This window comes from Centropristis striata, chromosome 16 (assembly GCF_030273125.1).
Source record: "Centropristis striata isolate RG_2023a ecotype Rhode Island chromosome 16, C.striata_1.0, whole genome shotgun sequence".
NCBI lineage: Eukaryota > Metazoa > Chordata > Actinopteri > Perciformes > Serranidae > Centropristis > Centropristis striata.
In genome coordinates, this window is record NC_081532.1 from 10868029 (window position 1) to 10893201 (window position 25173).

At 41.6% G+C, this 25173-nt stretch overlaps 1 protein-coding gene across 1 annotated transcript in view; it reads right to left on the reverse strand.

Annotated features, from left to right (window-relative positions):
- LOC131988528 (serine/threonine-protein phosphatase 2A regulatory subunit B'' subunit alpha-like) overlaps positions 1 to 25173 on the reverse strand; it is a 74645-nt gene that overhangs the window by 29181 nt on the left and 20291 nt on the right. Inside the window, exon 2 of the mRNA XM_059353661.1 lies at positions 490 to 4081. Within this exon, the coding sequence (XP_059209644.1) occupies positions 490 to 3267 (2778 nt within the window). The 5' untranslated portion in view covers positions 3268 to 4081. The remainder of the gene's footprint in view (positions 1 to 489; positions 4082 to 25173) is intronic.

The following is a 25173-nucleotide window of genomic DNA, read 5'->3' on the forward strand; positions in this document are numbered from 1 at the left end:
TAGTAGATTTATATGCTACCATACTCCAAATACCAGAATAGACATTGCCTTCTACAAAGCAGCAGGCTAGTGTTTCAGCCAGAGAAAGTTGGACTCAATAATGATTGATTTTTTCCACCAGACACAAAGAATATAATAATTCAGGCCTGAGATGTTCAGTCTGCTGACATTATGATTAAAATGCCTGAACGTCTTTTTTGAGTTTTAAAATACTGTGTTTTCAATGTGCACTTAATGACCTTTATTGATTTTGCAACTGATGCTTTTTTTAAGTTTTGTGTTATACAATGTGCAGTCATGTATGGTAGATGTTCTTTTAATATTGTTTTATGCTCTTTGTGGAAAGCAATTACACCTAGAGGCAATAAAGTTTTTATTTATTTAAATAAAATACCTGAATGTGCACACTAAAATCACAGGTTGTGTGTTAATACAACTGTCCTGTCCATTTCTAAGCAGTTTTACTTTGAATGTGATTCTTTGACTTACTCTGATCACCTCTGGAGTCTGCTGGATGAGGAGGGTTGAGCCGGTGTCTCTCAGAGCTGCAGAGTCGCCAACAGTAATGACGGCATCTCTTGTGACCACCACAACTGGAGTGGCAACAGGGGGCGGAGCTTCAGGTGCAGCCACAGGTGTAGGTTCAGCTGGATGTGTGAAGGAATGCAAGCTTGCAGGTGCAGATGTTCCAGCGGCAGGGATGGATGTTGGATCAGCTGCAGATGCTTCTGTAACTGTCTCTGTAGACTCAATTGTAGGCTCAGGTATGGGTGCAGGCAGAGGTCTGGGGGCAGCTTCAGGTGCCGGTTTAGGTGCAGGTTCAGATGCAGCATTGCACAAAGCTTCAGATACTGCAGCTTTAGGTGTGGGTGCAGGTGAAACTGCAGCTGTGGAGTTTGCCAGGGAGTGCTTTGGCGGTATAGCTGGGATTTGTGTGGCTTCATTTGTGTACATGGATGGCACAGTGGGAGCAGCAGCTGGTGGGGTTGTGTTCTCTAGGGGGGTATCAGCCCTGCCAGTGGTGGCAAGTGTATCCTGCAGGAGCCTCATCACCTCCCGCTCTTTCCCACATTTCCTCTCAGCACTCCCTGTGCTCCCCGCCCCAGAATCCACCAGCTCCTGGGCAAAACTCTCAATGCTCTCCAGGATCCTCAGCAGCAGGGCACCGTCCTCCTCCTCTCCCACCACGGCTTCACTGTTCTCTCCCTGGGGAGGAGTGAGACTCTGGGGAGTCCTGGAGGTAGGGCCATTCATGGCTAGGTGGTTGACTGGCTTCTGGACTTGGAACTGGGTCATTTTAGGCTGAGTGAGGGCCTCACTGGATGTGATTAACTGGGCTTCTCTCTTCCTGGTTTTAGCTGGAAGTGGAGGCTCGGTGTTTCTGGGGTGGCTCATGCTCTGAGACAAATTCTCCAAGTCCATCAGCAGCTTGTCAATGTCCTCATTCCTGTGTGAGACGGCTTTGGGCGCTGAGACTGTTAGTGAGGCAGAGGAAGGCCAAGTGGGGCTGTAGCTACTGCTGGCTGGCAAAGTGTTTGAAGAGTTATGGAGTGTGTGTGGGTGGGACAGGTGCATGTGTTGACCCAATGTTATCCCATTTATGTTCTGGTTAGCATTCACCCCTCTGGTTGGAGTGTGTGTCTGTTGTGAGATTTGTTCTGTCTTGCCAACATCTGCTTCTTCCTCCTCAATATAAAGAGCCTCCATAGGGGATGCTGGTGGAGTGTGTGTGTACGGTGGGGTCGGGGAGGTACGGAGAGGGGAAGGAGAGTGTGTTGGAGAGGAGCTGGATGGAGAGCATGTGATAGATGGTGGGGAGAGCGTGTGTTGTGTGATAGAAGAAGGATGGGGATGTCCGTTGGTAAGTGGACTGGCTCTGGATGGGGAACTTTGGACTGGTTTTGTGTGGATTGAGTCTGATTTCAATGAAGATGAGGAGGACGAAACAGAAGAGGGAGTGGATGATGCAGAATGAGGAACAGTCTTTTGGATGGGAGGCGACAGCACCACATCCTCATATCGAGGAGGTTGCTCGTTGCCAAATATTGGAGAGTACGGTCCCTGTTGGATGGAGTGAAGAGTGCTGACCAGCTCGGCCAGATCATTGACCCCGCTTCCAGGCGTACTCTGACCTCCACTGCCTCCCAAACTTCCAATCCCCTCCAGCTCCAGAGGTAACCTCTTCAAATAGGAGCTGAGTCGGGTCATAACAGCCCGATATACACTGTCAGGACTGGCTCCTCCATCTCCTGGCCCTCCACCCGCTTTGTGTCTGATGCACTGTTTGATGATGTCGGTGCATTTCTTTAAGTCTTCAGAACATTTAAGCAGAATGTCGAGGCAGGCACGGATGTCCTCGCCACCTGCTCCTGCACCCGCCTCTGCTCGTGTCTTCTCCAGCAGACGGGCGATCAGGTTCTCCTCTCCTAGAGTGTTGCGGTACAGGGAGGCCACTGTGTTCAAACTTTGGTCCAAAGACGCAATACTTGATAGGCTGCCTGTTGATCCACCACCCATTTTGGTGATGGCCGACAAGGTGGCTGTGCTGCCCTTTAGCTTCGTCTCCTCCAGGCTCGCTACCTTTCCTGGCACAAACGGTGGCAGGTTCTCATCATTAGATGAACCCGTGCCATTTGTCATGCCGTTAGCTGTTCCGTTTGTGGTGATGTTGGAGCTGAAGTGGCCGTAGATGATCTCCAGGTCGGTGGAGCGACGGCTTAGCGAGTCAGGACGGACCTTACGACCTTTCCGGAAAGTGACATGGCTTGAGGAAGAGAGCCGAAGCTTGTCAAAGGAAAACTCTTTGAGCTTCCCACTGGCCAGGTTGATGGCCTCTTCAGTAATGTCCTTCAGACTGCTGGAGGAGCTCAAGTTCCCAGTTGATCCTCCGGCAGTGGGAGCCTTTTTACCTCGCCATGTGGGGCTGTCCTCCCCTAAAGACAAATTTCCGCTGCTGCCCGCCCTCTCAAGACCTCCATTGTAACTAGTATCCATGGTAACAGAAATTTTACCATGGTTGGGAAGTTGCTGAGTGATGATGTTATGAGAGTGTAAGAGTGAGCTGTTCGAGTCAGCGTATACAGTCTCAGGTGCGATAAGCAGCTCGGAGCAGGTGCCGCGGTGCGCGACAGTACAGTCCAGTCCCTGGGAGAGCGCCCCACATGGCCCTGAGCAGTAGTGCACGGCATGGGAGTGCGTGCGTCGGTCCACTACCACGCTGTTGTAGCAGCTCACACTGCTTACCACAACACGATAGGCTGCTGCCATGGTGACCAATGTCCTTCAGGGCATAGGAAGGTGAAAAATATATCCAAGTGTAAAACAAAAACAATATAGCTTAAACAAAAAAGTGGATGGATTATAACTTTGTGTCAAAACTCCTTCACTCAGTTAATCTCGCTGAAAAAACATGTCTTTCTGCTGCATGGTGGCAATTTTCATACAAATACTGTAATAAAACAACAAAATGGCACCTGCAAAGAAATGTCTACAACAACGACTTCACAAGTCAATATCCTTTCATGCTTGGAAACAAAAGAGCTTTTAATTGTTCCACTCTGTTGCAGAGGGGTAAAAAAAAAGAATTCCTTATCTGAGAGTTCTGGGCCTCTTAATAACAGCTGTAAGGTTCCTCCTCTCTCCACAGGCAGCTTCTCCGTTTCCTCTCTAGCAGCAGCTCATTAGCCACTAATGACAGCTGTGGAGGATGGCGACAGCGGAAGATCCAGCTGGGGTATCACCCGTCCCTCCAGAGAAGCAGCCCCAGGGGCCTAATCCAAGGCCAGCGAGGCCTTAACATCGCCCCAGTGAAGGCTCATCCGCCGAGCACTGACATGCAGGGAGAACCCCCTTATCTCACTCTGTGGTTTCTGAAGTCCTGACGGAGCTGAGAACAGTTCGCTGACTCCAACGCAGCTGCAGACTAGCAGGGGATCGACCACAGATGGCTGCGACTGCCTTCTTGCTTTCCATGCGTATGTTTCTGGATCTCTGTCAGTCCCGTACTCACTCTCGGCCCTTCCGTCTCCCGCTGTCGGCCATGTGTCAGAGGGGGGGGTTGTTTCTGACAGGAGGACACCACCTGTGAGGCAGCAGGGAAAGGAGGGAGGGAGGGAGGGGGGTGCAAGAAAGGGAAAAGAAAAACAGAGAGGGAGAAAGTAAATCATTAAGACAGAATAATAATTGTGAATGTGATGTGCATGTGTGTGTGTGTGTATAAAGAGTTGTGTACAAGCAAGACACAGCTGATGGGAGTGCTTATGAAGGCTTAATCATCAAAACAAACAAAAAAAACCTGGCAACTTAACTTCCTGCCACATCAACTTCAAATACACACAAATACACATAAAGATCAAAAGCAGGGGAGGAGACGTGTGGAAGGTTAAACTTGCAAAATGGAAAAAAAAGATGTGACTCCTTCTCCCGTCACAGCAGGGCAACAAAGGGTTTTCTCTGATCCCGCTGAGACATCACGACTCAGTAAAAGAAAGGCAGGTGTGTCGGAATGAGAAAACACCTGTTGCTTTCCATTACTGCTTTTTTTGTTTTGCCTGTGCTCAAGCTCAAGTCCTATATATTTGTATTTTTTGTTAAATTGTGTTTTATATTACAGTGTTCTGTTCATTCTATTCAACTTCCAGCACTTTAGAAGAAACAAAAAGAGCAGTCACAAATTCTTTTCATTGTGAAACAGAGATCTCCATCCACTCTCCCTTTAGTAAAAGCCTACAAAAAGCAAATACTCCTCACAGGGCTCTTCAGGACACCTTCAAGTTGAAATTTTACAACCATAAGCAAGCAAACAGTGTTTCAGAATTGAGGCACTTACAGATTTCAATTTTTCACACTTTCACTGAAGTCTACCTCCAGACATGTTTAAAGTATTTTAGAAAGGTTTTTGCATTTAAAAAGTAAAAAAGAAAAAAACAACTTTGCGAGTGGGCTTGAAGCATATCTACAGGTGCATCTCAGTACATTAGAATATAACAGAAAAGTCAATTTGCAGTAGTTCAAGTCAGATAGCCCCAACCAAGTATTGAGTGCATTTAGATGGACAAACTTTTCAGAGGCCAACATTTCCATAATAAACATACTTTTAAAATTGGTCTTTTGTAATATTCAAATTTTTTTTGAGACACTGTATTTTAATTTAATTTATTCATTAAATGTAAGCCATAATCATTATAATTAGAAGAAATTAAATAAATTAAGACATGAAATGTTTCATTCTGTGTGTAATGGATCTATATAATATGTTATTTCCACTTTTTGAATTGATTTACTGACATAAATAAACTTTTCTATGATATTCTAATTTATTGAGAACACCTGTAGTCTTTCTCCCTCATTGAAAAAATTCTGGATTTGGCCTCCATCCTGCCCAACATGGCGCTAGGTTGACCAGTAAAAGAGCAGTGCAAGCCAGCCGTGTTTCATGTATCAGAATAGTAAGTGTAGTTTGCATCTTTTATCTGTCAGCTGGGCTGGCTAGTGGCTTTCACAGCATTAGTGGTCATGAATCACCATCAAATCTGCTACGATATGTTTTCTCTCTCTGTACTAACAAGTCCACTCTTTCTTTTTTTTCACCTTTTGATTGGCTTTCAAAGTAACTGTGTACATTTGAACAACAGATTACAGAACATGTCTCTAATGCACAAATACACTTTGGTATAGTGAAGGTCATCAGGACATTTTAGGGGATATAAATCAAAGAAAAACATTTTTAAGTGGAGGGGGACTTTAAAGTAAAGGCAGCTTTGTACAGTAAAATAAGTCAAGCAATATATAAATACCAGTAACATGCCACATACCAGAAACTAACAGAGCCTGACTGGAAGGTAAACACATGTGCAGTAAACCTTGTACCCTCTCTTTTATGTTTCTCTGCCGTTCTCTCTCCCTCTATAAAATACTTATAGGTGCCTTTGTGTTTCATTTTAAGTCTTCAATTGCACCAATTTCTTTCTCTCTCCCCCTCCGACAGGGCAACACATTCCTCAGAGCTGTACCCTCCTACACACACATGCCCATACGTACTGTTAATACATACATGTACATTAACTGTAATACTGCAGTGAGACGGCGTTACTACAGCAACAACCACGCATGTGTAATCCAACCTCAGGCTTAATCTCAACTATACTAACATAATCGCTCAGGTCAGACTTATTTACTGTGCACATTTTAATACACACATTTTTAAGTGCAAAATCTGGTTAAATTTTAAGAATTTGGAAGATTTTTTCAGCATTCATGAAAACCCTGCCAACACAGGCACACAGCTGATAGTTTATATATGTTCAGAGCTGCATACCTGAGCGGCGCAGTTTTTTTTTTTTTTTTTTTTTTTTGTAGAAAAACCACAGGAAGAAAGAACAACACTGAAAGATTATTACAACTCAGACCGTGAGTACGGACATATGATCTGTTGGAGGTTCTCAGGGGAATTATGGAGCCGGAGTTTCCTACTTAAAAGTGTAAAAAAAAAAAAAGAGCAACTGGAAAGAGGGGGGAGGAGTGATTGGTGGGCTTGTGTGTGGGGGAGAGTGACTAGTAAGGTGGGGATGGGGGGTCTGTGGCACCTGGAAAAACAACTATTAAGGAGTTGTATGGAAAAAACAGGCGGTTAACTTGTCTTTCTGTCTTTCTCCTTTCTCTACACACAAACACAACAGCTGGATGCTGCTGAATCAGTCTCCTGAGCAGGAAATTACACTTCCTGGCAAGCTGCACTTAAAATCTGGACAGACAGTAAGAAATAGGCTATTATAGGACAGTAAATCGCACACATGCACAGGAACATGCCCACTCACACTCCTTCCTCTTTGCTTTACACACACTTAGTATCTTTGTGTATATCCTGGTAAACGACAGCTTCCCAAAGTGATACTGAGCATGTAAACAAACTCCACTGGTGTTTATAACAGAGGCACACACACACACATACACACACACACTTGTGAATGCCTGCACATGCCTCGCTGACACATATTACAGAAAAAGATGATTCAGTAGTGAACACACACATTCTGTGGTGTCTTTTGGATCTTTGCTATGATTTAGTGGCAGCTAAGTGATGTTTTTTTTTTCCTGGGCATACTTTACAGGCGAGTTCGCTGAGAATGTGTGGAGGTATCAGCTTTCAGTTTAACGCCAACAAGCCAAAGCTAAAAGCTGAAAATGGAAATGTCTTTAGACATGAAAAATGTGGGTTTATTTTTAGGATGTCCTGTAATAAATACAAAAAAAACCTTTACTAAGCTAAACGCATTACCTTTTAACTCCAAATACAGGTAATGTTTTATTTAACTTCTAAAACAATAAATTGAGACTTTTGAGAAATTTTTGTCAGTTTTTTGTACACTTTTTTGACCTAGTACATAATGAAGGTCACTTCTTAGTTTCATGTGAGGTTTAAACAAATGGCACTGCAATGCAATTGCAGTGCAACTCTTTATTTTCTGCTTCCTCCACTCCTTATTTATTTTATTGCTCTCTCTGTCTGGGTGAATGGATTCAAAAGCAGAACAAGATGAGAGTAGAGCAGGTAGATTGTGTTCCCCAAGGTTATTTGTGACAACATTTTCCCTCTCTCCTTCCACTCCTCTCACTCACTCCCTCTTTCTTTGCCTCCTTGCCCCTCCATCTATCCATCCATCCCTCCCTCCCTTCTTTCTCCTCCATCTAAAAAAGTCTTCCCTTCAATGTGACCTTCACCAGGAAGCACTAAATCACCGGAGGCCACTTCTGTCACAACCTCCACTCCAGCCACCAAAAGTATGTCAGAGCACATGTCTGCGCGTGTACATCAGCGAATGTGCACAAAAAAAAAGAGCTTGTGCGACTTTGCCCACGTGAGTTTGTGCATGCTTTGCATGTGTTGGGGGGCCTCTTAGGGGAAGTGGGTCTTTGTGAAGAAAAAAAGCCTAAATAGGAACCCTAAACATACCACCAGGGAGAGAGGACAGGTCTAAACTAGTCCTCTCACTGCACACACACACACACACACACACACACACACACACACACACATGCACACACACACACACACACACACAGTTTGATGCACAACCTTAGTGTTGCTGCTGAGATCACACAGGGAGAACAGAGAGCTCTGCTATGCCATGCAAATACTAAACAGAACCATGAGAGAGACTAGTGGCTCTGTTGTATTGACTTGTGCCCGACAATGGGGGACAACAAAAGAAGGATTACTGGCCTTTATACAACATTACTCTCCGGTGAGAAACACACACACTCATAAGAAAATGCAGACAAACACATGCAAACTCTGTACTACAATTGGAGCAAGACCAATTCATCAGCAGGACGATATTGGCATCATAAACATATGAGTATTTATCAGTATCAAAATATTTTTTAGCATAAAATATTGCAAAAAAAAAAATTGAGGTGATTTAGATTTACAGTGAAATCTGAACAGTATTCTACTGTATTGATGTCATCCAGTGGCATACTGTATATTACAATGCAACCTGGGTGAAAAAGAATGTGATTAAAGCACTTTGAGAGAATGTCATTATTTACATGAATTTACTGTAAATGTACACTAAAATGTTTTTTTTTAAACACAAAAAAGATTTATGGAACTGTTAAAAAAAAGCTGCTGCCAATTAATTACTGTAAATTTACACTGAACATTTTGTGTACTGAAAAACAATATATCTGGAAATATATTCAATTTAGCACATTATTTTATAAGACTATGCACCATTTGTATGAAAAAATATCATTTTAGAAAACTTTTTAGAAAAACTAATTATCTTTATTTAAGTAATCAACTGGAAAAAGTTTAATGATAAAATGTACACTACTGACTCCCCTTGAAAAGACAGCTTCTTTTCTGCATCCATCAATCCTTTCTTTCTTTCTTTCTTTCTTTCTTCCTCTAAATTTTCCCCACTCCCACACTCTGATCTCAACAAATGTCCAACGAACTGCAGTTCTGACCCACTTCTCTGCTTCTTTCTGTAATCCTCACATGAATTATTTACTCTGACTTATAAGTGCTGCTGACACACACACACTCACAGAGACACACACACACACACACACACACGTTCATCAGCTGTGCATCAATCAACTGTCTTGCTGTCATTTTCTGGCAGAAAGACAGAGGTGCAGACTGATAGAAAGATACTGAGTCAGACAGCTCTGTCCTCATCAGGCCCGGGCCACGCTTTCACAATTATCATCATTTTCTGCGTCAGCTGTAGCTGCAGAGGATGTCAGGCAGGGAAAAGGAGGAGAAAAAAAGGCCTTCTGTCAAAAATGGAAAGAAGAGAAAAAATGATTCAGAGTTGAAAAAACTGCAACCCAAAGCTACTCAAGAGGTAAGAGTCAAACTACTGCAGGGAATTTTAATGCTTATTTTCTTCAAATTTTCTTTAAATCTGAAATCAAACTGTTTGCATAGAGTTTTGGTGCACCGACAGACTAAAGCAACTCCCATTTTGCAAGTTAAACAGCACATAATCTGCACACAAAGTAAGGTGCATGGGAAGTATTTAGTCTCTAAATTCAGGTGTGTTTTCTGTGTTATATGAATCAAACTAGTGTCCTCTCCAATTCCCTTTAAAAGTCAGGTGACCCTGAATGTTGCACATTGCTATTTAATTGCTGGATTCTGCAAAACGAGAGGTTTTCTGCTAAGAAAATGAATCTACTAGTGCAAATAGACCATCTATGGGAGCAGCAGGAATCCACCAAAGCTCCCTGAGGGGAAGCAGTCAGCGAATACTTGTCCTGTGGCATCTCCAGAACAGCAGCACGATGCAGAAAGCTGCATAATGATGTTTGGAGATGGGGAAACAAAAGCTTACCAACACGGAAAACATCTAGTGCATGAGCTGTGCATGTAACAAGCAGAGAGTATGTACATTATAAACCCGCTTCTGTTGGCGTATCTTAATATCTGATTAATGCGATAAAACAAATGAATAAAGAGCTCACACATTGCAGGGCTCAAGTTAACTTTTTTATTACACCTCACTGGTGATGTTTGAGCAACACTGCTCCTTATCAGACTGATGATATCTGAATGATGCACCCTTTTAATAGCAGGGAAATACTGCGCCGTTGACTTTAGACCGTGTTTTTGTTGGTCGCTTTCTGCTGCCTCAAAATAACAGTAAACCAACAATGCACAACACCCAACACCTAACCTTTAGATTTGAATCTACCACCATCCCCTCCAAGTCTTCCTCTATTCTGTCTAATGTTTAATCATACAGTAAATTCCTTAAAATACCACAGGTTATCTACGTGTAATTTAAATCACAGCAGGAGGTTTCTGTTAACTGATGCAAAAAGCCGTTAGTCTTTCTTGTCGGCCTCGATTGCAAAAAAGCAGAGAGCTGCAAACCCGTATACCTGCACACAGTCCAAAACACAATTTCGGATCAAGGGGCAGATAATGTGTCTGTGTTCATAAGGCCTCAAGTAACAACGATTATATTGTTGTTAAGATCCTACGAAGCATAACATAACCATTTACTTACATCTGTGGATGAGGAATTTCTCTAAAATGTAAAGAGCTTGTTTGTCATCAAAATTTTAAGATGGAATGTGTTTAGGACTGAGTGGGTGTCTGTGAGTGTGAGTGTGAGTGTGAGTGTGAGTGTGAGTGTGTGAGTGTGTGTGTGTGTGTGTGTCTGGCAGAGACTTTGGGGTTCTCTCGTTATGTCTGCCAAACTTATTGTCTGGATGAGACCCAGGCTGCTGAGTGCACAAATCATTGCACTCTGGAGACACACACACAGACACACATACACACACATATACACACACAGGCACACACACAACACACAGACACACAAAGAGACACACAGCTGTTTCTCGATGAAACCACGTCTGCAGGCTTGATAGAGCATGTCCCACAGTAATATCACTGGTCTTTATAGGTCAGAACAGCATTCAGGGCTGAACAGGACGGAGCTTAATGCAGGCAGGTCCAGGCCTATAGGAACACTTTTATAAAACCACTGTGGAGGCATTTTTCATGTAAACACAGAGAGGAAACACAGGACAAAGAAAGAATTGATTTATATTTGTATAGTTGGTATTCATCTTAATGTTATGACAGAAGTTGATTAATCTGTTTTCTATTACTTTCCTCCACCAGGCAACAAAGTCTAATGGTCTTTGTAGGTCGCTGCAGCTGGCAGCAGTGGGCTTTTATGCTCTTACCGGGAGCACAGATGAAAATGTCTTTACACTGAACAAACAGGGCATTACAGATGTTTCGGTGCACAGACCAAACTATGTGTGAAGTAGATTCTACTGAATGTAAATGAATATATGAATATATGAATATCATCATTTACTGATGTAAATGATGATATTAAGTTAGTGCCCAGCCTTAGCTCAAATAATCCTAATATTTCTTCTAGATTTTAGCACTGTTCATTGCGGAACCATTAGTAGAGAGACAATTAGACAGACAGACAGACAGATCAATCTATCTCCTTTTCAGGATAAACAAGTATCTGCAAATGTGCTGATTTTAAATGTAACATGACAGATGAAATGTTACTTTATGTGTTGAGAAAATTCTACTCCTACTTCTTAGGCTATTAACTATTTAAAACCCTCTTGGATCAGCTGCAAACTGCATCATCACAAAGATGAAAGCAGCAATGTTTTTTCTGAGCTCAAAGATACGAGATACGTGGTTGCTCATTTACTTTCCCCACCCAGATTTATCCTGCCGGTCTGGGGATTGAACTGGCAACCTTTCGATGACAAAGTCCCTTCTCTTACTTCAGTTTCAGACATCTCTACTCAGATTCTTTGAGTGTCCCATCAAAGATTTTTAAGTGTGTAATAGCAAGTGAGTGCAAAACAATTAATATGCACAATGAACGAGGTGAAAAGTCTGACAGAAACACTCCTTCGCTCCATAATTTTTATCCTCACACTCCCTCTTTTACTTGATTATTTCCTCCTCTTCTCTAACTGGCCGCACGCTGCTACTTAACATGCTGAGAAAGCACAAGTGCTCCTCCACAGTTCCACTACAACTCATAACAGTGTTATACCAGCTGTTCCTCCAGTGCTCTTCACATCTCTCAGGAGAGTGGGCTGTGTGAACAGCTCACCACCTCATTAGGAACAAAACAGCAACCCCATGGACTGCAGGACATACGGACACACACACACACACACACACACAAACAGTATACATCCCCACAGGGAAGGTGTTGGGGGCAGAGAAGAGGATGTTTTTGTGCTTCTGAGCAGATGAGGAAAAACGGTGACTCATGTCTTTTCTTATCCTTAAATGTTTCCTGGTCAAAAAAGCTTGGCCTTATAAGGCTAACACACAGTCTTGATCATACACACACACACACACCACACACACACACAAATCCTGTTGTTCCACTGCAGAGAGCATTAAAAAAAACATGCTGTAAATATGCAACACTGTGGGCCACAAAAGACGATGATGATGAAATCTGGCATCTGCTTCAAAACATTCAAACCTGTAGTAAGCACACACACTTGCACATACACATATATGTGCACATACATACAAATAGCAAAGAGTGCAGACACACAACTGCAGATAGAAATGTGCCCTATGCTCGTAAAGAGATACAAACATGCATGGTAATTCAAGCATGCATAATTACACACCTACGCACAAACATAAGCAAACACCTACACACACACACACACACACGCACACACACGCGCGTCCTTACTGCCTCGCCTGGAGCTCTCTATGACCCGGTCGCTGCATCACTGCTAATTTAAAAAGCACATTTTGGGTGATGTCATGCTTTTGGCTGCTAATGCACACAGAGACACACAAATCAGACATCAGACGCACGCATGCCCACACAAACACGCAAAGCTGGCACGGAAGACAATATACACACAAATAAATGTAATGTAATGTGCAAAGACAGCTGACCTGGATTCAGCTAGTCCGCAGTTTATTCCTGCTACCACCTACAATGCAGACCCAAAGGCAACCAGCAACAACTTCCAACTACAATCCAGACAGCTCAACGCACACACATCCAATATTGCACACTGACATGAGGAGATAAAGTAGAGAGGAAGAGGTTCTGTGTTTGGAGAGAGGACTTGAGTCCAATTTTACAGAAAAGTCACAGATCAGTTCATCACTGTACACTTTAATAAACCTGTTCCATTCAGCTTTTTGCCCCTAGTCCCCATTGTCCTTTAAAAGAGGACTCCACCAATTTAGCATTGGACTCCTTTAACACGTCAGACTCAAAATGGACAAAAAAAAAATCAAAAATTGCTGCAGGAGAACCAGAGGTATATATATTTTTTGACATGCATTCTTCTTCCCTGACAAAACCTGGCAAAGAAAACCTACATTACCCACAATGCTACTTGGCTGTTAACAGTTCAGTCTGACATGTAAATATTTTATCTGGATAAAACAGATGTAAACAAACACACTTAGTCAAGATACTGTAAAATGATATAATAACATACTGTATGATTCACAGTAAAAGAGTGTAATCTAGAAAAGATTTATCACTGGTACAAAAATAGCTATTATGACAAACAAAAAACGGGTGAACACAATTAATAATTATGTGTTGACTGTTCAGGCACGCTGAGAGCCCAAAAAGGAAGAGAAGTAGACCAAGACTAGACAACATGGAGCCAGAACCAGACCAAGACCCAGACCCACTGCTGGTCAGAGCTGAATGGACTCAGACATTCCCCAGATACCGCAGTGCTTTTACACTAACATCATCATTTTAAGCAACGTGCACGCACAAAAACTGCATGACACGGAATAACTCAACAGCCAACACTTGTGAAACTGAACTGCAACAACCGTGGAAATGAGCAGTAAACTGGCAACATGATGGATCTGCCCGCGAGCAGGCGATGGTGGGAGGCTTCAGCGGTGCAGCCAGTTAACTCTGGATGTATGGTGATGTGCGTCATGTGGGCAGGTGTGGCATGACAGGTTGTGAAATGACAGCAGAATGTTTGTACACAGAGAGAGAGGCACTGGAAGAGAAAGAGGGAGCTGGCATTGCTGTGATTTTGACTGCCTGCTATATGATTTCTGATTCACTTCTATTACAATTCTACATTGCCATTTATCAGACGCTTTTATCCAAGACACAGATTCATATAACACAAGCAAAGTTAGAAGATAACACATGAGTAAGTGCCATGGGTTAAGTTTGAGTCCAAAAGGACGTAAGTGCATAAGGACTAGAGGTGGGGGGAAAAGATCGATACAGCATAATTTTGCGATATTTTGCGTGGCAATATTATATAAATTCATGGCCATCAAGTATCGATATTTAGCATTCTGACAGCCGGCAGTATTTTCGCCATTTTTTACTGAGGCTGTAGCAGGCTCACTTTTAGGAATATACTGGAGATACTGTATCATACGAAACTAGAAGATCTAAGGAATCTATAGGATACCTGCGTCAGGGTATCGTGTCTAGAAGTTGTCGAAATAACAAAAAAAATACAGAGCAGTTGAGGAAAGTTTGAGAAAATGCTGCAGTTGTTGTCGTCCATACGTGTTTGATATCAGTTAAGTTTGACTGAATACTTTGTTGGTCAGTCTGTGGGTTTGACTCTCATTGTGGAGGGAAAAGTCTCACTTCAGTCTCCATTGTGGAGACTGAAGTGAGATGAATAGACTGAGAATTTTCTCTTATGTGACAAACCAATTTTTGATTGAATTTAATTTTGGGGGCACAAAATGCAGTTAAACAGTTAAATCGCAATATATTATATCACAATACTCACCATAAAAAAAATCATAAAAATCATATCATAGGGCCTCAGGTGATTCCCACCTCTAATAAGGACAGCACAAATAGTGGGTTTTTTTTTCCCAATCTGTGTGATTATGTGTGAAGGTGTTCAGTAAAGAGCTGGGTCTTTAGTCTCTTGTTAAAGATTGGGAGGGACTCAGCAGATCAGATGGGGATTGGAAGTTCATTCCACCACTACAGAGAAGAAAAGTCTAGTTTGAGGAGCCAGACGCCTTTGAATGGAAGAGCGTAGTGAGCAGGAGGGTTTGTGGACCTGAATAAAAGAAGTTCAGGTAAGCAGGAGCTGTTTTGTAGGTGAGAGACAGTTTTGAAATTTATGCGGGCTGCAACTGGGAGCCAGTGCAGAGAGATTAGTAATGGAGTGACATGTGCTGTTTTGGGCTGGTGCCCCACTGCCGCCGCATTCTGGATCATCTGCAGAGGCTTGAAGGTGCATGCAGGGAGAGCTGCCAGTGGAGAGTTGCAATAGTCTAAACATGATATTACGAGGGCCTGTACAAGGAGTTGTGTTGATTGCTCGGTCAGGTAGGGTCTGATCTCCCTCATGTTGTACAGGGAGAATCAAACAAACTACCTTAAATCTGCCCCTGCATGTATTTCCTCATTTTTTATGAACATTTATAATATACTGACAAATATACTTATGCAATAAAAACAGGCTGCTTCTAATAAATGATGTTCTTTTAATAATGTTCAGTATGAAGTCAGGTTTTCTTTGGAAATTATTCCGATATCAGCATCACATATTAAGGTTGACAAAGATATGATTTTTTGTTTTTGTTATTTTATATCAAGCTATCTACAAGAAGGATATTTCTAGTTTTTACACAAAATCAAAAGGGAGTTTTGATTTGTTATGAAGGGCATAGCAAGAATTGGGTTAAACATTTATTAAAAAAAAGACTTAAATATGAAGAGACTTCACATTTAAACACCACTGTCTTGGAAATATAAGCTGGACGTCCAAAAGTAGCATCTCAAAGACTGTCTAAGTATGTGCAGTATTACAGGTAGACATAAAAAAACATCACTTCTCGCTCCCCTAAAGACATCGAGTAGACGTCCAAACATACTGTCTTTGAGACGTGTTTGTGCTCACTGGGCAGTTACATAGGCAGCAGGACTTTGTGTTTATAATTAAAGAAAGCGCAGAGATCTCCACATTTTAACAGAAATCCATATAAGAGCATGTTTAGACTGGAGAGCAGAAGCTAGACTAACTAGTCTGAGAGCTGTCTGTGTGTGTGTGTGTGTGTGTGTGTGTGTGTGCGTGTGTGTGTGTATTGACTGCTGTTCCTGTCCATCAGAGGGTCACATGAGGAGCAGATTAGGGTTTCTAACCGCAAACCCCTGCCGCCATGGCCCGCCGTCACAGAGAAGGTGAGGAGAGTCATCGTGTTCCGAACCGCCACTGACTCACCCCTCCTTATCTCGCCGCCGTGCACTAGTACACAGAATACACCGCAGTCACACAAAACCACATCTAAATCAGGACTTTGTGGTGCACATGTTCGTCATCCCCTCAGCAGCATCAACATCTCAACCAATCACGTCGGTTTGAGCCGGAGCAGAGGAAGCCGTCATCCAAATTAGGGCTGCAGCTAATATTTACTGTCTTCAAATTAATACTGATTACTGTCTCAATTAACAGATTTTATACTGTAAGAGTCAGAAAAGGTGACGCCTGCAAATGGCTTGTTTTGTCGGACCATTTTTCATACATTTTTTTAAATTATTTATGGACCTATAGAAATAAACACCAATTTAAGGGATAGCATGTTAAAGTGACAGCACTGATTCTTAATTTGTTGCCAAGATGACACATAGAACATCCGATTAAACAGTATTATATCAGGAACGTATTTAGGATTACTATAATTAGTACAATTTCCTTATTCCACAAAAATGGAGTTTCTACACCCTTTCCAAAGTCAAATTCCAGAATTTTCAATTTATATTTAACTTACAGTTGTGGTAAATGACAAATTATTACCAATTTCATGTTGTGTTATACTACTTTTTGATGGTTTGTAGCAAATAAATATTGGCTTTCAGATTGAGCTTTGATTATTAACATTTGTATAATATAATATGAAAAAAATATTTTACCCAACAGAATAATTATATTTACGACACTTCTCATCCAGAACCAACAACATAATGTTTCAAGGTGTAAGTTTATAATAAATTATCAAGTGGCCTTACCCAATTTTGTATATCAGTCCATAGAAGTCCTTCATCTTTAATAGAAGGCTGCTCCCCAGTGAAACACAAGTTTGGGGGGTAAAGAGATTCTATCTGTGTGTGTCCCATCAGTAAAAAACGAGAAGCTATTTATATATGATATATGATATAACACAAAGCAGATTCTCACATTTAACAGACTGGAACTGGGAAACGTTTGACACCTTCACATGAAAAATGACACATTTTCTGTTGACTGACAAACTGTTTAACCTCCAACCAGAAAAAACAAACTTTTCTTTAAATGACCTTTAAAAAAAACACTAAATATGGAAAATTCATCATCTCTATGAAGCCTTTAAGGTTAACAGGACTGCTACTGGCCCTGACCAACCCTCTAATATCAGGATTTCCATGATGTATATTGTTATGACGAATTTGGTCCCAACAGTAAACTAATTCATCCCTACTGTTAGTGGGTTTTCTACCTCTTGGATCTTGACTCAGCGTCTGGTTCTTGTTGTATTTTCTCTTATGTGGACTATTCATAAACTGGCATGTGAGCCATTGTGGGTTTCAACATTTTATTGACAACTGTAAAAGGCAGAGAGATGTAATCTAACCGTAGCTCTGAATCTGAGATCTAAAATTCTGTCAACTTAACTTTTTTGGTCTGTATAAAAAACATGGTGTTGCACTTGTACAGTACAGATTCTCAGCATGACCAGCTATGACAGTCATGGGACCAGCTGTCACTTTAAGCCTGTTAGGAGGGTATTTACAACCCGACATACAAACAAGCCCATAAAACTGGACTCCCCTCACCTCTCTCTCACCTCTCCTCCCTCGCTGCCATTAAACTGGTGGCTGCACACAACCTCAACTGAAGGAAAATTAGTGGGAACAGCAATTAAATCACAACTTGGAGATTTAATTGATATTAAACTGCTTATAGGAATAATTACAGCTAAGGATGAAAGCAAGACTTACTAAATTGTTCATTTATAAGCCCAGTTAACTTTATAAATAAATGTACAGGGTAAACATACTTAAAAACATGTGAAAAACACACATTCTCTCTCTCTTGATCTCTCTATCGCATACATGCCACATCCGCTGTTACTGGGTTATTTTCTTCCCTAGTGTTTAGAGTCTATTCTTGGAGTTGTGTTTGTGCATGTGACCCCATTCGCTGCTCACGGTCAAATGTCCGGCTGCCTTTTCATCTCAGGGTACAAATGTGTGCACATGTCTGTGAGTCTCACTGTCTCTGAGTGCGTCAAACACAACCTGATCCACACCGACGGGGCCATGTTTACACCTTCTGGTCCATATCACCACAGGGGCCATGCCAAAATCTACCCCCGTCCTTTCCTTTTACCTCCCAGTACGTGCTGAATATCTACTTTTTTTCTTGTCTCCAAGCACTCTCCCTCTCATCTTCTTTCATCTTAATCAACACCTCTTTAGATTCATCCACTCAGGATCAGGATCCTCAAAGAAAAAGAACTGACAGTATCTCCTCTCCTCCTTTGTGTACTTGTGTTTTGCCAGCGCTTTCCCTGACATTTTATTTCATCTGTTTGAGACATCAACACACACCGGCGGGGTTTTTGATTCGCTTACCCATAAACCGTCAGTGTGTGCCAAGTGCATACAGACTCCGGCTGGGATGTGGGTTTAGCCGAGCATGTGGCTGTGGTGCTGCCTGCCGCTATAAGCCCTGGGTTTGGGTCTAGACTTTCCTAATGAGAAGCAGAGAGGCTCTTGTACGGCACGCTGAAGTCAAAGTCTGGAATATTACATACATGAATCCACAGGTATGCATGTAAATGTACAGAGAAACATACATACAGAGCAAAAGAGACTTTTGTAAATGGAGTAATTCTTAAATTTGACCATACAACATCTAGCCAGGAGCCGGCTGCACCAGCTCTTTGAGGGTTTAGTGTTCAAAGTTAATGTTTACGAAAAGATTTGTATCGGTACGCTAAAAACCTTTACAGACTAGCTCTTATGTACAGATTACTTGTTACTACAGTAAATAATTAAAGCAACTAACTGTGCCAACTTTCTGTACAGGAATGTTTATAATTTGCCGTTTAACTATTTCAAATTTTCTTAATTTTAATTCAAGTTTGTTGATCTCACGACCGACCTGCTGGACGTCGCTCACAAGCGCAAGCGGTTTGACACATGCCACCATATCAATGAACACTGGCAGGTTAAATTGGTCGTCCTACTAATATACAGCTGACATCATCAGAGCTAAACTAGCAGTGGAGACTTGGGGAGGTGGCTACATGTGTCCAACACAGTGTACGAAACATCATGGCTGCATGAATAATACAAGTCTGCAGCTGATCGCATGTGTGGAACATGGAAAGTCTGTCAGAGTCTCAATCTTCAGGACTCAGTTGCCTGCTTGTCTGTTAACGGTCAGTCAGTTTGTTCAGTCAGTTAGTTAACTACGCTGACCCTTGTTAACCAACATTAGTTTTCTAATATCATCAATATTTTTGATCTGACACGTGGTGTAATTTGGGACAATTTTACCAAAAAAAATACTAAACATACTCACATTATGCTAAATTGATTATTGGATTAAATGAATAAACTAGCATTGGCTTCATTTATATGATTGGACATTTTCTACTGCATGGATATTACCAACTCTGACAGATTATTTCTTGCATTTATATATATATATGTCTATATTCAAAAAGATTGGCAGTAAATTTAAATGTCTCACTGCCCCCTAAGACTGTCATTTCCGAGTTGTATTTTTTTGAGGCTTAAGTGACTTCCTGTTTACTCTTTCAACTGGACAGCTGCAGATGTTTCCTCACAATCAATTTTAATTTTTTCATCTTGACAAATCAAGACATTTCTTACAAAAGAAAATGTAAATTTCCCAATAGATAGTGAAACCCAATCCAGGTGAGATAAAGTGAGGAAGAGGAAGGAAAATGATGAACACAGTTAAAAAAGACAAAAAGTTTTTCAGAATAAAAGGTCTGGAAGCTTTGTTTTAAATCCACAAGCAACAGGTGAAAGAGAAAAATAGAGAAGAAAGGCAGTAAAAGTAAAGACAGTATGAACAAAAGGTAATAAGAAGTTTTAAAAAAACAACTTCAGTCTTAAGAACTGAGAAGAATACGACATAATGAAAAGTTAGAAAACTGGGTTTGGTCTCAACAAAGACTGAAAGTAAACATAAAGAGGGAAGCAGAGGGTGTTTTTTCTGGCTTCCAAATATAGCTGCAGGCTGTATTTACGTGTATCTACTGTGTGTGTGTGTGTGTGTGTGTGTGTGTGTGTGTGTGTGTGTGTGTGTGTGTGTGTGTGTGTGTGTGTGTGTGTCTGTGTGTCTGTGCACACATCTGTTTGTAATATGGCAGGATAATGGCAGAGATTTACTACATGAGCTGACTCGAGTATAGCTTATTAGGCTCCAATAATGTCAAACCAGGACTTAACTAAGAACCGGCAAGGGAAGGGGGGTGGGGGTCTACCTGTCTCTGCTGTCATCACACACACACACACACACACACACACGTACACACATACACAAACACACATGCACAAACACGCACAAACTGAGTTTCTTGATGGGCGGCGCAGACTTGTAGGCCAAAGCTTACAAAAAAGAATGAACATGGTGATCTCATGTGAGACTGTCCTGTATCAGGAAAGTTTCTACCCTAGGGCAACATATATTCTCACACAAACACACACACATACATACACCCACACACACCCACACACACACACGCTCTTCCTGGTTCATTTCTGTCACCTGGAGGCTAAGGAAAAACAACAAGACCTTTGGTTATAGGCCAGCATGTCAAGAGTACAAAGACAATGGCTACAGCACATATGACTCACCATTCTACAAAGACACACACACACACACACGCACATGCATGCACACACACACACACACACACACACACACACACCTCCCTTGGGTTAGGCTTAGAAAAGAACATTCCCTCATTATAGCAGCAGAGCAGCAGTTCAAAGGCGGAGTGGGAACACTGTGCTGTTACTATGGCTCTGACTGGCTGCAAGCCTGGACCTTCACACTGACTACTGTCACAATTTATCATACTAACACACTGACCAATGGCCTGGCAAGTCACGCACACACACTCTACCGCTGTCTGGCCAACAGTGATGCCAATTACAGACTATCACTGGATCATCAGTCAGCGACCCTGTAAAGTAAGTTCTTTTATGTAAGATACAGTGCAGCCCCTTTGAAGTGCTTCAACATTATGAATAGTATACAATAAGACAATTAGACATGAACTGGAGACATAACATGGAAAGAAAAAAACCAAAGTCTATAAAAAGTGAGCTCATTTCAAAAGGTCCAATGGGAGGCTGATCCGCTTTGATTTGGAGTCTGAAGGAATATACTCAGCAGGCTCTGCTCTGGGGATGTAAGTGATGCAGTGGTGATAATAGAGCTGTAGTAATTCAGTTACATACTGTAGGAGGTCGCCTCCGCCATGCCAAACCAGTTTTAATTGAATTCAGATTTTGACAGGAAGCCAGTGGGTGAAAAAAAATTGCATTTGAGCATGAAAGTTCATTTTTGACCCTTGGGACCAGTACATATATAAAAATATTGTAAACTCAAAGGTTCTTACTAGCTTTCAACCACTTCTCACAATCTACATAATGTGGAATTTTTTAACATGCATTTTAAGCACTGACCCGTATCAGTGAAATCAATTTGAATTAATTCATTATACATAACCGCTTATCCTAATTGGGTCGCATGGGGGCCAGAGCTGATCCCACCTGACATGGACATGTCTCCAGACTATCACAGGGCCGACACATAGAGACAGACAACCATTCACGCTCTCATTCACTCCTACGGGACATTTAGACTCATCAACTAAACCTATGCTGCATGTTTTTGGACTGTGGGGGGAAGCCGAAGGATCCCACGCTGACACTGGGAGAGCATGCAAACTTTACATAAAAGAGCTGCAAGCCAGATTCAAACTCACGACCCTCTTGCTGTGAGGCGAAAGCGATAACCAATGGAAGGAGTCTTTCTAGCGATCCGTCCATACATTTGTCTTTCGATTTTCTTGACAGTCGTTTATCCACTCACATTCACATTTTGCAGGTGTCATGCAGAGGATCTGAGGAAGTGCATCGTCAAAATTGAAGTTTTTTTGGTCGAGTTGTTCAAGAGCAGCAATACTGAACAAGCACAGTTTGAACAAGCACTGCACTCGTTATTTAAATAATTGGTAGTTCTATGGCTACTCTCATCACTACATAGAGCCGAACAATTAGTCAGAATTTCATTGAAATAAACAAATCACACAAGGCACAATATTTGTTCAAGGCAATATTGTTGTTGCAAAAAAAAGAAAAATGACACAATTATAAACGGAAATGGGAATAATGATGCGCAAATGAGTATACCCTGCAATTGCTATATCAGGAAAAAAAACTGCAGTTAGATATTTTTCCCAACATTGTTCAGGCCCACCACTGCGTAGTGTTGCTGTTGTGACTTACACATTACACATCTACTCAAACAGCTAAAGAAGAACAGCTGGTTAACCTGGAATGACAGTATGGACTGGTTTTTATCATCATCACTGCTTTGAGTCAATATGAAGGATGAGATGCTTTGCAGTGTGTTGCTGTCTAAGGTAGGTCACAGGGAGGCCAACAGCAGCCTTGTTAGACCTGCCTTATCTGGAGTGGTGCAATACACACACACACACACACACACACACACAAAAAAAAAAAACACACAGACACACACACTCTTAAGACGCAGCTCACAAATCTCCAACAAAACCCAAGTCAAGCCTTCGTCTGCCTCAAATCCCTCATGCGTTTGGGATGACGGCGTGCCGTATACCGCTGGGATGTGTCATTGGCTCATATCTCAGTGTTCATGCATGTGTGTGTGTGCATATTCCCATAAAACTTTAGAGGGGAGTAAATGCTGTATGTCAAGTAGGCGTGTGGATGTCTTTCTTCTTAGCATTAGCTGCCAGTAAATGCTATAAATGTAAATGCATGTATGTGTGTGTGTGTGTTTCCATATAACATGAGTAGGCAGTGCGTCTCTGTGATTCCAAATTTTCCAGTCAGAGTTACTGAGCTCCTGGCAGACAGGGAAGGCAGACACACAGTCATCCTGTCGGTATACTGCCAAGTCTTCCATGTCCGCGTTTCACATCTGTTTGCCGTTACACACACACACACACACACACACACACACACACACACACACACACACACACACAAAGATGCATTCGGTCACAAAGACACACACTGACACCTTCTTTTGCACAGTTCGGTGCAGAGAGACAACTCCCACACAAACCACCAGCACGAGTTCATGGACCGAACTGACAGGAACAGCTGAAAAGAGTGTGCAAACTATTCACTATACAATAAGTCACATTTGAACGCTTGAATCGAGGCGGTCAGGGATTTAATTCTCAGTTTCTGAAGAAGTATGATAATAAAACTGTCAATCAGGCTGAAATAATTCAATGCATTGGTATGTCCTCAATTAGGGCTGGGCGTTATATGGAATTAGACCATATTGCATATATATATATATATTTGACTTCTTAAAAAAAAAGGTACTCCTGTTGTTGTTATACAGTATTGTTGTACTGTTGTACTTATTGTACTTGAATAAACAGTTTCAATAAAATAAAATATATTGGGATATGACTTTTGGTCCATATCGCCCAGCCCTATCCTCAATCCAACCAGGCAACCAGCACCTGCTTGCAACACATGAAACCGTCACCACATAATCAATACTGGCACCTTAATGTAGTAATTAATCATTCTGCATACTTATTTCTACACTTTCAGCTCTTGGAAAACAAAGAAGTCATATTTACTGATTCAATTGTTTACCAATTTGCCTTAAGTGGCCGTTTCACATTTATCGAGGTGTAATTCCCCACCTCTGGAAATAAACACACACTAACAAACTTTTTATCCATCAGGATTCGGCTCCTCCAGCATCAGTGACAGTGTGACTGTTTTGGCCTTTGAAGTCAGGAGTCAGTAAACCTCTGGGAAAATGTCTTCGCCCCATCTCCTCCCCTTCAGTCAGCAAATAAAGAACAGCTTCCCCCGAAAAGCCGCCTCATTATAAAGTCAAGAGCGGAGCTTTCTTGTTATAATGATCTATTCAAAAAGCCTTGGGCCTTTGTGTCAAGTTAAGTCCGAGAGATTGTTTCATCTTTTGGGAAATACTCGCTCATTTCAAAAGCATCAGTCATTCGTCCGTGTCTTTAAAAGCTTCCCATCTCCTCTTTTTTTTTTTTCTCACAGTGACACACCGCGCTGTTTGGGATTAAGACTCCGGGTTTAAGCAGAGGAGATATTCAGACTTAAAAGAGTGGAATTGTGGAAGTCCATCATGCTTAAAAAGACAGAAAGGAAGGGAGAGACTTTGACATTTTGAGGAGGAAAGACTCAAGTTGCTCCTCACTTATATATGTTCCCTCACAAAAATCCTCACAGCCAAGTATGCCAGCAACACATTCACTTAGATCAGACCTGGGCATTTCCGGCCCATTGGTTGTCCTTGTCCGGCCCGCGTGAGGTTACCCAGAAATTAGAAATCAATACAACCCCAGTGCTTTTATTTTGAAGGCGGTTTATGTATATATCTGCCTCCATGCATACCCACCTGCAAAGAAACGCGTTCCACAAAATACACTGAGTTACCTTGGTACCTTGTCAAAAACACGTATTGCTTTTTGCAAAAAGTTAATAAATTACCGGTTTACTGCATAACATACATGCTCTATATTGTTTTTGTGGTTTGAATGTATGTTTAGTAGCATTCCAGGCTGAATGACGGACGACTCTTTAACTGATAGTTCACAAGATTTATTTAAAATCGCAGTTCCATGAAAATAAAAATAAGACATTCCTTGGTCACCTTGTGAATCCACCGAAAGAGCTACAAGATGAGAAAACAATAACAAACATTAGCATTACCACTTGAGCAAATAAGCACTTTTAAAATAGTTAAGACAACAAATATAGCCACTAATATAGTATATGACAGAAGAAAATAAATTTTAACAAACCTTGTGCCCCTGTCAGCCAGGCACTATAGAAGCCGTTTTGATACTTTATATCAACT